Here is a 14473-nt window from a genome sequence, read left to right on the forward strand (position 1 = left end):
TGCTCACCTTCACTATTTCATTCCTCTTTTTTCCAGCTTCTCAAACAAACTCCCACACTCTCTTCAATCTCACTCCTCCATTCATGTTTTCAAAACAGCTGTTCACCACCATCTCTTATCTTCCCCCATCCAAAACCTTGATCTTTTCTACCCCCGTTAAAACACCCCAAATGCACTTACTTCAAATTCTGTTTTTTTTTTTTTTAATACAAAGTCTAGGCTCGTGTGAGAGCTAACACATAAAACATAACCATAAAGCATAATTAAGAGAGCAGGAGACAAGGGGGTGGGGGTGGGGTGGGGGAAGAGGAAAGCACACAAGCACAACAACAGTGGAGAACAGGGACATCGGTAGATCTGTGGAAGGGAGAAGGTTGGGGGGGGGGGGGGGGGAGAATACGAGGAATTTCATTAGAGAAAAGAGGGACTTGAAAAAGCTGGATTTGGGGTGTATTAATGAAGGTGCAAATATTCCCCGTTTTATCCCGACACCATGACCACAGGTTTGTTTCCGTTTCCGGGAGTTACGGCTCAGCTCGGATGGTGCTGGGGTGAATCGGGCCTGTATCTGCAGAGTCAATAAACCTGTGCAACAATCGATCGTAGTCTGTCGAGATACCTTACATGGCGACGAGGATAAACATTTAGACCATGACTTATTTCGGCCATATCGATGAATTCGACCCTCATGAGGGAGATTTTGACACGTAGTCTGAGTGGTTGTCTTTTTACTTCGAGGCGAGCGGCATCGCGACGGAAGCCCGGATGAAGGCCGTCTTCCTGTCCGTTTGCGGGGGTGAGACGTTCACACTCGTTAAAAACCTGATTCGTCCTCGGTCAATCCAGGAGCTCACGTATGCAGAGCTCAAGGCCGCTTTGAAGGAACATTGTAATCCATCTGTTTCAGTCATCCTGTGTCGGTTAAATTTTTACATGTGCAGACAGCAGCAAGGTCAGTCGACTTCATTGCACACCTCAAAAAACTTTCACATCTGTGTGAGTTTGGGGACACGATTGACGACATGCTCCGTGATTTGCTGGTGGTTGGCATGTCCGATGACCGCACTCGTAGACGCCTGCTTGCTGACTTGAGAAGACTGACTTTCCAAAATGCCAGAAACACCGCCATTTCTATGGAAAGTGCTGAACGCAACGCTACAAGCATCGGTGCCTCTCGCTCATCTGGTACCAGCCTTGCTGTGAATCGGTTAGATCATGTTCAGCCAAAACGTTGGAACAAGTCTCCTCGTCAGAAGCCAGTGCAGTCTCAAACCCACAACAAATGTTTTGGGTGCAACGGAAAGCACCCTCCGGAGACGGGTCGGTTCAAAGTTGCGACCTGCCATTTCTGTTCGAAAACTGGCCATATTGCTCCAGCTTGCATCACTCGCAAATCGGGAAAAGAGAAAGCTGCTGACAAGAGGATTCATGAGTTTATAAGTTCGGAGGAACCTGAGCTTGACCAGGTGAGCTCTGCTTCCGACAACTCAGATTCATGTGACCTGTTTCATATTGATTCTCGCCATATGCAGGACCCTTTTCTTGCCACTGTTGTCGTCAACAATCGACCATTGCAAATGGAGGTCGACACTGGTGCGGCTGTCTTGCTCATCAGCCATGCTGTTTACACAAACCTGTGGAGTGATGCTGACCGACCACACCTGAAACCTACAACCTATGGACTCTCCACCTATATAGGTGAGAAGATTGTTCCCTGTGGTACATGTGATGTCACAATGGGCTACGATAACCGCGAGTTTCACCTACCCCCTGATCGTCATTCCTGGAAAGGGCCCTTCCTTACTAGGCAGGAACTGGTTGAGCATAATTCAACTGAAGTGAAAAAGCATTCATCAACTCCGGGCAGACAACGTTTCTGTTACCACAGCATACACACTCAAAAATGTGCTGGGTACGTACCCGGATATCTTCAAGGATGAGCTTAGAACCTTAAAAGGACATAAAGCTAAACTCAGTGTTGATCGGGATGCCAATCCTATATTTTGCAGAGCTCGCCCAGTCCCTTTCGCCCTGCGGGAGCGGATTGACAAGGAACTGGATCATCTTGAAAATCTGGGCATCATCGAGCAAATTCTGTACGCCGAATGGGCGGCGCCCATCGTTCCGGTCATAAAATCGGACTAGTCCATCCGCATATGTGGAGATTATAAAATGACCATGAACAAGTGTTCTTCATGGGATAAATATCCAATCCCGACGATCGAAGACCTCGACGCTCGTCTCACGGGAGGCAAGACTTTTACTAAACTCGATCTCAAATCCACCTATCTACAGCTCCGCTTGGATGAGAATTCGAAACAGTATCTTACCATCATCTTGCATCGTGGGTTGTACAGGTACCACCGACACCGACAGGTACCACCGGTACAGGTACCACTCAGTTTTGGAGTGAAATCTGCACCTGGCATTTTTCAATGTGTCATGGACAGTTTGTTTGCCACCGAACACAACGTCGTTTGTTACCAGGAAGATATTCTGGTTACTGGTCGTACGGATGCTGAACATCTACAAAACCTGGATAGAGTTCTGAAGAAGATTTCGGACTCCGGCCTATGTTTACGTCGAGACAAGTGCAGGTTTATGGTGCCATCGGTCACGTACCTGGGTCATACGATTGATGCTGAGGGTCTACACCCGACAGATGAGAAAGTCCGAGCTATCAAGGATGCTCCTGCTCCACGAGACATAACCAAATTGAAGTCATACCTCCGTTTGCTTCAGTTCTATGGTCGTTACATCCCGAATGTGACCGACGTTTTGGGCCCCCTTTATCGTCTTTTGAGGAAAGGAGTTTTCTGGAGCTGGGGGTCCACTGAACAATCAGCATTCCAGACCTCCAAGGATCTGCTCAAATTGTCCAATGTTCTCGTTCATTTTGATCCAGAGAAGGATCTTGTGCTGACATGCGATGCCTGTCGGTATGAAGTGGGGAGTGTATTATCACACGTGATGCCTGATGGTACGGAAACACCTGTTGCATTTGCTTCTAGAATGTTGTCCCCGACAGAGAAGAACTATTCCCATCTTGACAGGGAGGGATTGGGAATCGTTTTTGGCATCAGCAAATTTCGCCAGTACCTTCTTGGACATCATTTCATGATTCACACTGATCACAAGCCGCTGATCAGTCTGTTTGGTCCAACTAAGGTGACGTCTGACACACTACCACCCAGGATCATCCGATGGTCTCTGTTTCTCGCTGATTATGACTACACCATATGTTATAAGCCTGGTCAATCACAAATGCAGATGCCATGAGTCAGTTACCCCTTCCAGAATCCGTTGATGATTCGCCTACACCAGGATCCATTATCGCACTGATGGATCATCTGGAAGATTGTGCTGCCGACACCGGCCATATCCGCACCCATACTTGACGAGACCCCGTTCTGTCCAGAACTGTCCAGGCTGTGCAGCTTGGATGGCATTTGCTACCTGAGGGTGACCCAGCTTTTCCGGCTAAGCACATAAAAACGAACTCAGCGTGGAAAATGGTTGACTACTCTGGGGATGTCGTGTCGTGATCCCAGAAAATCTGCGTTCTAGGGTCATGGATGAAATCCATGACTGTCAACCCGGGGATTGTGAAGATGAAGTCACTCGCAAGAAACTATGTGTGGTGGCCGAATCTTGATGCTGATATCGAACATCATGTTCGACATTGTTACCCCTGCCAGAGCACCCGGAGTACACCTGCGAAAGCGCCACTGCATCCCTGGGAATGGCCCAGCGAACCGTGGCATCGCCTACATCTCGATTATGCTGGGCTTATTAACGGCAGCATGATTCTAATCATCACAGACACGCACACAAAATGGATCGATGCCGATGTAACGCGTGGTACTACGTCAGCCATTGTCATCGAAAAACTCAGACGCTGTTTCGCCACTCATGGTCTGCCCAGGATGATCGTGAGTGATAACGGTACGTGTTTTTCCAGTTCCGAGTTTGCCGAGTTCACACGTCGGAACGGAATCAAACATAAGTTTGTCAGCCCACATCACCAGGCTTCAAATGGCTTTGCCGAACGATCCGTGGGAATCATCAAATCCAGATTGCAGAAACTTTAGGAGGAAAACCTGGAAACAAAGCTGTCTCGTCTCCTGTTCAAATACCTCATCACCCCACAATCAACAACTGGTGCAGCTCCGTCTGAGTTATTGATGAAACGACACCTGAGATTGACACGAGACAATCTCAAACCAGACATATCATCAAATGTTTATCAGAGCCAGCTTAAGCAAAAGTTTGTGCACGATAAGTCGTCCAACAGTCGCTCTATCAACATCGGAGATCCAGTGTTTGCCCGAAATTTTGGTGCAGGTGCGACGTGGCTACCGGGGGATATCATTGAGAAGACAGGTCCACTTACCTGCGTGATTCGCCTGCAGGACGGCCGCGAAATTCGTCGACATCAGGACCACATAACCTACCGTCACTGTGGGTCGATATAGCCTGCAGCATCGTCACAGTCAGAACAACAGTTCGACCCGCCACTGCCGGAGATTGTGGTGGCCACTCCAGCCGGCTCGGATGCCCCGGAAACCTCTGCGAATGCTACACCCTTCGTGGAGACCAAAGGAATCACCTCGGACTCTGTATCCACTGGTCCACCGCGATGCTCAATGCGCAAGAGAAAAGCACCCAACCGTTTGAATCTTTGAAGATGTTTTTTTTTTTACGTTGTCACATGTTCTATTTTCAAGTTGACGCATGTTCTATTTTGACGTTGACACATGTTCTATTTTCACGTTGACACATGTTCTATTTTGACGTTGACACATGTTCTATTTTCACGTTGACACATGTTCTATTTTCACGTTGACACATGTTCTATTTTCAGGTTGACACACACGGGCAGAATTATCCCCGTGACCACTTGCTTTTGTTTTCACACAAATTTTCACATGGTTTTGGAAATGTTGCTTTTGGAATGTCAATTTTGGAAATCTAGCACGTATTGCTCTTGGTAACTTTGGACTTAAAGGGGAGGATGTCATTTATGAAGGTGCAAATATTCCCCGTTTTATCCCGACACCATGACCGAGGGTTTATTTCCTTTTCCGGGAGTTATGGCTCAGCTTGGATGGCGCTGGGGTGAATCTGGCCTGTATCTGCAGAGTCAACAAGCGTTACGCCTAGGTCCACCGTCGGTGAAGTGATGTGAGTTGACAAAGTGGAAGACGCAGAAAACATGCTATGATATGATATTTGGCTCACAAGGTTCAGACATACATGGAGGCGGCCATCTTGGATTTTGACGTGGCGCCCCAATTTTAAACAGCGTTCTTCCTTGTGCCTAGATACAGCCACACACCAGATTAGAAGTTGGTACTTCGCTTATTTTTCGAGATATTTCGCTCACAAGGTTCAGACATATATATGGTGGCGGCCATCTTGGATTTTGACGTGGCGACCCAATTTTCAATAGCATTCTTCCTTATGCCGAGGTACACTCACACACCAAATTAGAAGTTGGTACTTCGCTTATTTTTCAAGATATTCATCTCACAAGGTTCAGACATACATGGCGGCGGCCATCTTGGATTTTGACGTGGCGACCCAATTTTCAATGGCGTTCTTCCTGATGACGAGGTACACCCACACACCAAATTAGAAGTTGGTACTTCGCTTAATTTTCAAGATATTCATCTCACAAGGTTCAGACATACATGGCGTCGGCCATATTGGATTTGACTTGGCGACCCAATTTTAAACAGCGTTCTTGCGTGTGCCTAGATACACCCACGCACCAGATTAGAAGTTGGTACTTCGCTTATTTTTCAAGATATTCATCTCACAAGGTTCAGACATACATGGCATCAGACATACATGGCGGCGGCCATCTTGGATTTTGACGTGGGTTGCACCCACACACCAAATTTGAATGCGGTCCTTCGCTTACGCATGCACGCCCGCACGCAAACACGCACGCCCGCACGGACGGACGGACGGAGGGGAAAACCATAGTCCCCCTTTCGCTTTGTTGTGCGACGGGGGACAATAAACGTGTGCAACAATCGATCGTAGTCTGTCGAGATACCTTACAGAAGGAGTGAAGGTGAGCAGTGAGTTTTGATTTTGGCAGTTTCACCAGAAGAGGGTTGCTGGTAGATCTTGTGCGTCCTGAAGGAATATTTGGGGGACAGATCACAGACAGGGCAGGGGAGCGCTAGGCCAGTGAGGAATCAGAAGACGACAGACAGTTCTTTCCTGAATGTCCTTGTTGTGTCCATCTTGTTTATCCCGTGTACCCTGCCCCAGCCCTTGCCCATCTACAGATCTCCCGACGTCCCTGTTATCTACTGTTGTTGCACTTCCCTCTCTCTCCCTCTCTTGTCTCTCACTCCCTTTATTATATGTTCCATGTGTCAGCTGTTACACGAGCCTTGACTTAATATACAAAAAAAGTTTTGGAATGATATGCAATAATGGAAGGACGTAGTAAGCTGCTGTATACACCTTAACTTGGTGCGCGTTTAAAACATGGGAATTCTTCTGAATTATTTGTAGATTAATGAGCCTAATCAACTCAGGAGGTCATGGTGATCATTTCGGTGTGTCACATTCCACATCAGAAAGCTCCAGGAAACAGTCACATGAAAAAGTAAGTACACCCACCCCATGTAAAGTTTTGACTTTTTCAACATATTTCAACATACAGCTATTTGATCTTCATTTCAACAATATTGATATATAAAGGTGATATTGAAGGAACTGCGCTCCAACGCGAGTCGAAAGAATTGACGCGACCAAAGACGGAATTCGTCCGAGTTGCTTTATTGAAACAAAACAGCTCAGGTATTCTGACAAGCCCGTTTATCGGGCAGCAATATATATATACACATTTATGTCGGGAAGTTTTCCCGGCAAAAGCTATACCGGGCATGCCCAGGTGTCAAGGGCGAGCCTTGGAAAGGCGAGTCTGGACCTGCCCGGGCATGTTTGGCTGCGGCCTGGCAAGTCGAGGCTGGGCGTGCCCGGGCGCTCTGGACGAGCACTGGAAAGGCGATAGCGGGCATGCCCGGACGCTCTGGGCGAGCCCTGGAAAGGCGATAGCGGGCATGCCCGGACGCTCTGGGCGAGCCCTGAAAAGGCGATAGCGGGCATGCCCGGACGCTCTGGGCGAGCCCTGGAAAGGCGAGAGCGGGCATGCCCGGGAAAGACGAGACCGGGCGTGCCCGGGAGGTTCGGGCGTGCCCGGGAACAGTGAGTCCGGGCATGCCCGGGAGAGGCGCGTCTGGCCGTGTTCTGGCCGGTGCAAGGCGATTGTGTGCATCCAGCGGTAACCGCTACAATATAATATAACATATATCATGAAACATTTACATTTTGTAGTCCATTGTATAATTTAAATAAACATAAATGTAAATTTCGCATGTGGAAAAAGTAAGTACACCCTTGGCTCTAATAGGTGGTATTGCCCCCTTTGGCAGAAACAACCTCAAGTAGGCGTTTCTTATAACTGTCTACCAGTCTCTGACATCGACTGGGAGAAATTTTTGCCCACTCCTCCATACAGAATTCTTTCAGCTGTGCGATGTTTGAGGGGTTTCTTGCATGCACAGCTCGTTTCAAATCCCCCCCACAACATCTTGATGGGATTTAGATCCGGGATTTGACTTGGCCATTCCAGAACCCTCCATTTCTTTCTTTTCAGCCATTCCTTGGTGGATTTACTGGTATGTTTAGGGTCATTGTCATGTTGCAAGGTCCACCTTCGGTTGAGCTTCAACTTTCCGACAGATGGCCTCACATTATCCTCAAGCACCCTCTGGTACAATGAAGAATTCATAGTGGATTCTATGATGGTGAGCTGCCCAGGCCCTGATGCAGCAAAGCTGCCCCAAGCCATAATATTTCCACCACCATGCTTTACAGTGGTATCAGGTTATTGTGGTCAAATGCTGTCTTTGGTTTTCGCCAAACATGTCTTCTGGTATTGAGGCCAAATAGCTCTAACTTTGACTCATCTGTCAAGAGCACATTGTTCCAGAAGTGCTGGTCTTTGCCTCGGTGTTCATTGGCAAACTTTAGTCTTGCCCTGATGTTCTTTCTGGACAGCAAAGGTTTCCTCCTGGCACACCTCCCATGTAGATTAAATTTGTGCAGCCTCTTTCTAATGGTAGACTCGTGCACTTTGACATCAACAGTGGCAAGAGCTACCTGTAGGTCCCGTGATGACATTCTGGGGTTCTTAGAGACTTCTTTTAGCATCTTGCGGTCTGCTCCCGGGCTGAACTTGCTGGGGCGGCCTGGTCTGAACAAGTTGGCAGTTGTTTGGAATCTTCTCCACTTGAAGATGATCTTCCGGACAGTCGAATGATTGATTTGGTATACAATATCGAGGCTCGTGTAAGAGCTAACACATTGAACATGGAAACATGCACAGACACACAAAACATGCAATGAAGGCAGTGGGAGACAATATGGGGGGAAAGGGGAAGCACACAAGTACAACATTTGAGAGCAGGGACATCGGGAGATCTGTGGGAGGGAGAGCGCTTGGGGCGAGGAAGCGTGGGAAGGGGGGCGGGGGGTGGGAGAGGTAAAAAACAAAAACACATGGACACTACTTGGATTTTGAATGCAGACGAGCCATTCGGCTCTATAACCTTCAAGAACGTCACCAGTGTGGAGGTTCTTAGTTAGGCCCAGTCTCATCGAACATCAAACCCAATGACAGCTCAATGACAAGCATGCAACTAACTGAGTTATCCTGCCGCCTCTTCCCATTGAGTTATTGCAAAGTGTTCTCAAAAGGAATAGTCTGTCTTGTGAAATCATCCATTCCACCTGGTGTGTTCCGTTAGCGAGCCGCTTGCTTGGTGTGTTACGTTATCGAGCCGCTTGCTTGGTGTGTCCCGTTAGCAAGCAGCTTGCTATCACTTGCCAAGCCAGATGTTCTGTATCAACCGCTTTGCAAACTGCTCGTCCTTTCACTCGGCAAAGGAGCAATGCGATTTCGTTCAGGTAACATGAGGTGTGACATGCGCGCTCTTTCTCTCTCTTGTCTCAACAAAGAAAGGAAACAACGAGGACACAGAGAGAGTGAAAATGGGATGGGAAAGGCAACAACTCCAACAAAGTTACTCACAGCTCCTCACACACAGCAGCCATGATTCAAACGAAACAAATTTCAAATTGTTTGGAGATCTTGTTAAATCCCTTCCCAGACTCGTAGGCATCTATAACCTTCTTTCTGAAGGCCTCAGAGAGCTCTTTTGATCTAGCATGGTGACGCCACACACTTCAACAACAAAGAGCAAACCAAACTAATCGTCTGAGGCTTAAATAAGACAGGTTCCTCCAAGCTCCTCTCTAACGATGTTCTAATCATTTGCACCTGTGCTGGTGCAACCTGATTCTAATTTTAGGTATTTGAAGTAGTGATAAATGTTGGGGTGTACTTACTTTTTCCACATGCGAAATTTGCATTTATGTTTATTTAAATTATACAATGGACTACAAAATGTAATGTTTCATGATATTTGTTATATTATATCACCTTTATCTGTCAATATTGTTGAAATGAAGATCAAATAGCTGTATGTTGAAATATGTTTAAAAAGTCAAAACTTTACATGCGGTGTACTTACTTTTTCACATGACTGTATATATGTATATATATATATATATATGTATATATGTATATATATATATAGTAGATATATATGTATAGATAATATATATATATATATATATATAATATATATATATACTATATATATATATATTTATAACACAGTGTGTGTGTGTGTGTGCTGTGTGTGTGTGTGTGTGTGTGTGTGTGTGTGTGTGTGTGTGTGTGTGTGTGTGTGTGTGTGTGTGTGTGTGTGTGTGTGTGTGTGTGTAATGTTACCGATAGACTCCTAAACGGAGAGGCTTACGTGCTTGATATTTGACATAGACATGCCATTGAGCGTGGGACGAACATGGCCGAACTCAAAATATTTGACGATCCATATTTTCTATTCATATTTACCTCAGCGCATTTCAGCGCACGGAATCAACGGAATCAGAGCAGGTGGCGCTGATTCGCTCAGAGCGATCACGTGATGACGCTATGACGCTATGACGCTATGGACGCTATGACGCTATGAACGATATGATGCTATGACGCTATGAAAAAAAAAATCGCTATGACGCTATGAAACGCTATGACGCTATGACCGCTATGACGCTATGACGCTATGATAAAAAAATCGCTATGACGCTATGAAACGCTATGACGCTATGAACGATATGACGCTATGAACGCTATGACGCTATGACGCTATGAAAAAAAAATCGCTATGACGCTATGAACGCTATGACGCTATGAAAAAAAAAATCGCTCGCTTTGCCAAGGGGCTCGCTCCCGCCCCCCGCGTTCCCCTCCCCTCCCCCCCGTTCCCCTCCCCTTCCCCCCCCCCCGTTCCCCTCCCCTCCCCCTCCCCCTCCCCTCTCCCTCCCCCTCCCCCGCCCGGCAATGCCGGGTACTTCTGCTCGTATATATATATATATATATATATATATATATATATATATATTATATATACACACACACATATTATAGTAGATATATACATATTTGTGCATACATCATACAAGTATTGTTAATTTAATGTTATCATAATTTCAGAGTTCATTCACTCATTCCACCATCAACGTAGACAACAGACGAGAGATACGTCTCTGCACAGTTTTAAGGGAAAACCTATTACTACCCGCATTATATTTTGTAACTCTTGTTTTATGCATTGCGGTTCAATAATTAATCAGTCATATATTTTCAAGCTGATAACAGCGGGGGCATTAACTACTTGAAGATCTAACTAACTTATTTTTATTCCAGCTCAAAATGTTACTTTGCATGGAGGCGAACTGGTCCAGTCTTACCGGCTTTTGGGGTTGGAACCAGATGTGGAGTATGTTGTGAGGATTTTGGCCTTCACAGTCGCTGGGGATGGTCCAAAAAGTAACCTTAAGAAAGCCATTACCTCTCTCAACACAGGTAACTGAATACATATATTGAAAGTCAATTGCTGTGTAATTCAAATTTTTGAAATAATTTGGTATGGAATGAGGTTGACACTAAATTGTGTTAACTTTCTCAGTCTAAAATATTCGTGTGTGTGTGTGTGTGTGCTCACCAGGCATGAATGTGGGTATGCTGATTTTTGTCATTTCTGGAACTCTTCTGCTTCTCCTGACTTGCACCATCATTTTGGTCGTATACAGGCAACCAGCAATGTGAGAACACTTTATCGTTTGAAATACGATGTGTTTGGATTTTGGATTATATCTCTTTCTTTGCCTTGGATAAAAATAGTGCCAAAAGAATGAAGTAACATGGAACCCTTTAGGCCTTTCATGACTTATTTCTGTGCCAAAGTAGATAAACCACATCTGCCAAATCACTTCTTAACCACCAAGCCCATAATTCCAAAGAAATCGTTTATTATGAAAACATCCAGCTGTATATTCTAAAACATTTTGTCTAAGATCACAAATTCCATGAGGTCCATGTTGCCCCATTCTCTCGCTGTCACATTCATGGCTGAAAACATTCACATTTTCTAATGCGAAGATGTTTTACATGTCTTCTTTGCCCTTCTGAAGATGTGTAGTGCTTTATTCTCAGCAAGTTCCAGATCCGAAGAATTGCAGCTGGGCTAAAGATATGGATTTTACAAAGGTAGGTATCGAATAAGGTTTTCGACCCCGTTCTGTCAAGAATGACACGTAATGTACGTTTATGTAAAAAAAAAAAACTTTGAATGAACATGTGGACTAAGGATGGAATTTAATATTTATTAATAAAATTAGGTTTTAAGGCATTTTTAATTTGTAAAGCGAAATGTATTCAATGTTTTCAAGTGAAAAATTAACGACAGAAGTAAGTCAGTCAAGGCAGGTTTGGTGTGCAATGTTTACTATTCAGTGTATTACCTATGCAAAGGTTGGTTGCTTTCATTAAATGGTTTGAGTACAGTAATAGTGTAATACAGTACTTGTGAACTTGGGTTCGACTGTGAGGGAAGGGGGTCGGGAATGGGGGGGGGGGGGGGGGGAAGGTGGGTGAATGACTTTTGAGGATTTGGGGCTGGTGGGTGGGGAAGAGGTTTGAAGACTTGGAGTGGGGAGGGGATTGAAACCTTCGGGTTGGTAGGGGGTGGTTTAAGACTTGAAGTTTGTGGGGGGGGGGGGGGGGGGCTCGAATTCACATTGTCCAAAATATCCCACAGGCACCAGCAAGCTGTGAAGTATTATTGGAATGGAGATCCATACTCTTGGCATAGCTTTGGGTTGTTCACAATTTGTTAATAACCATTTCAAGGTTGGACCTAATCCTCGACAGATCCCGCTCTGTCAGATACTCAGCTGGAAGTGGCGGAAATTTGGAAGTTTTCAAGGTGCTGGGAATAAATTCTATGAAAGACAATGTGGGAGCTTTAACGTCGAACAACAACCAGTATTGGCAGATTGATCCTCCAGCTTCATGCCCTTCTGATGGATGGTGCACATGTTCATTGCCAGTATGCTGACACCAGGGTGAGTTTTAGCTCAGTCGAGATTCAAACCCAGGCTAGACAGCTCAAAGGCAAGTGCGTATATCACTCCAAGCTACCCTGCCAGCACCCGATTGTACAGTATTTGTGAATGTAAGTCTGTGAATGTAAGTCTGTAAGAATGTGAATGTAATCTCTGCATTCGATCGTGTCCGTCCGTGTGTGTGTGTGTGTGTGTGTGTGTGTTCGTGTGTTTGTGAACAAGATATCTGGAAAAGTTCTGAACGGATTTGGATGAAAGTTGGTGGGATGATTGCCCTTGGGATAAGGAAGAATTGATTAGTTTTTGGTGAAGCTCAGGAAATTATTCCGGATCCAGGAAGTTTTTTGGGGAATTTTTTTGGTAATTTTTTTTTCTGTTTTCCTTTAAAAACCATTTTCTCTGCTATAATTGAACCGATTGAGAGCAAATTTTTACCATAGGAGGGCCTCGGTCTGCAGAATATCTTAATGGTAATTATGACGTCACAGGCCACGTGGTTCGGCCGCCATATTGTTTTGAGTGAAAAACACTAATATCCAATTTTCTCCAAAACATCTGAACAGATCGAGGCCAAACTTTGCAGGCAGAATCGCATACCCATGACGAACAAAAAGGTCAGCGAGCAGGACGTCATGCATCACATGGTTTCAGAGTTGTGACGTTTTTAAGCACAAACATTTAAAACCTAGCTCCTCCCTCATTTGTGATCCAATCGAGGGGAAACTTCATAAATCTGTTAAGCATATCAATCTACTAAAATGTTCTTTTGGAATTTGCAATAGGTCACGTGGTTTGGCAGATATCGTTAATTAAACGCAAATAATAAAAACATTTATATCTCTTGCACCACTAAAATTGATCGACGTGAAACTTCATACTGTATTGGAAGTCATGAAGAGTAACAGGTGTGCAAAATTTGAAGATGATTGGAGGTACGGTCTGGAAGCTGGAAGTTGTTATTGCATGAAGAAGAAGAGTCTTCGACTGTGGACGATTAATTATTTATCACATGAACAGACTTGCAGGCATCGTTTGACACAATCTCCCGGGTTAATTTTAACCTCAAATAAAATTATAATTCCAGATTTGGCAAAATTCCAACTTTTAAAAAAAAGATCGCATATTCACCCAGTGTTGTGAGAGGCTGAAGAAGAAGATACCTCGCATGGGCTTCCCAGACCAAATAAATAATTCCTGGCTCTGGCTCTGCGATTTTCAGGTTTATTACTCCCACCAGGGAGTAACGCATTCGATCGTGTCCGTCCATGTGTTCGTGTGTTTGTGAACAAGATATCTGGAAAAGTTCTGAACGGATTTGGATGAAAGTTGGTGGGATGATTGCCCTTGGGATAAGGAAGAATTGATTAGTTTTTGGTGAAGCTCAGGATATTATTCTGGATCCAGGAATTTTTTTTGGGAATTTTTTTGAGAGATTTTTTCTGTTTTACTGCATTAAAGCTTTCATTCTTATTCTTAAATGATGTTTCTCTCCTCCAATTCCGAGATATATCAAAATAAATTCTCTGACAGTTAGGGCCTACTTTCTTTTTCATTTATTGTTTTGGGGAGAGGGGATGTTAAACAAAACGTATTATTCCAACTAAACCCACGGCGGGAGTATACGCTCTACTGAGTGGCGTTCTAGTTCATTCTGTTTAACATCTTTCCTCACTTTACTATCAACTATAATCTTTACTTGTATTGCATTTACACACATTCAATTCCCAACCCTAGCCGGATACTCTTCATGAGGCGCTGAAAGCGGTCAGCATGCTCCCTGAACCATGGCTGCTTCAGCTTGAACTGCAGGAGGTTTCTCAAATAACAGAACACAAATTGGATGAATCTGAGAAGGAGGCATCTGCTTGGAGAGCCATTTTGACTGCAAGTGATCCATCAGGTGTGGAAGAAGCAG

General features: G+C 44.9%; 1 protein-coding gene across 1 annotated transcript in view; it reads left to right on the plus strand.

Moving 5' to 3' along the window:
* LOC137424820 (interleukin-6 receptor subunit beta) overlaps positions 1-14473 on the plus strand; it is a 133027-nt gene that overhangs the window by 117265 nt on the left and 1289 nt on the right. Inside the window, exons 13-16 of the mRNA XM_078774367.1 lie at positions 10859-11017; positions 11160-11256; positions 11626-11701; positions 14293-14473. Of these exons, the coding sequence (XP_078630493.1) occupies positions 10859-11017; positions 11160-11256; positions 11626-11701; positions 14293-14473 (513 nt within the window). The remainder of the gene's footprint in view (positions 1-10858; positions 11018-11159; positions 11257-11625; positions 11702-14292) is intronic.

The sequence above is a fragment of the Myxine glutinosa genome, chromosome 1 (genome assembly GCF_964187855.1).
Source record: "Myxine glutinosa chromosome 1, kmMyxGlut1.1, whole genome shotgun sequence".
Classification (NCBI taxonomy): domain Eukaryota; kingdom Metazoa; phylum Chordata; class Myxini; order Myxiniformes; family Myxinidae; genus Myxine; species Myxine glutinosa.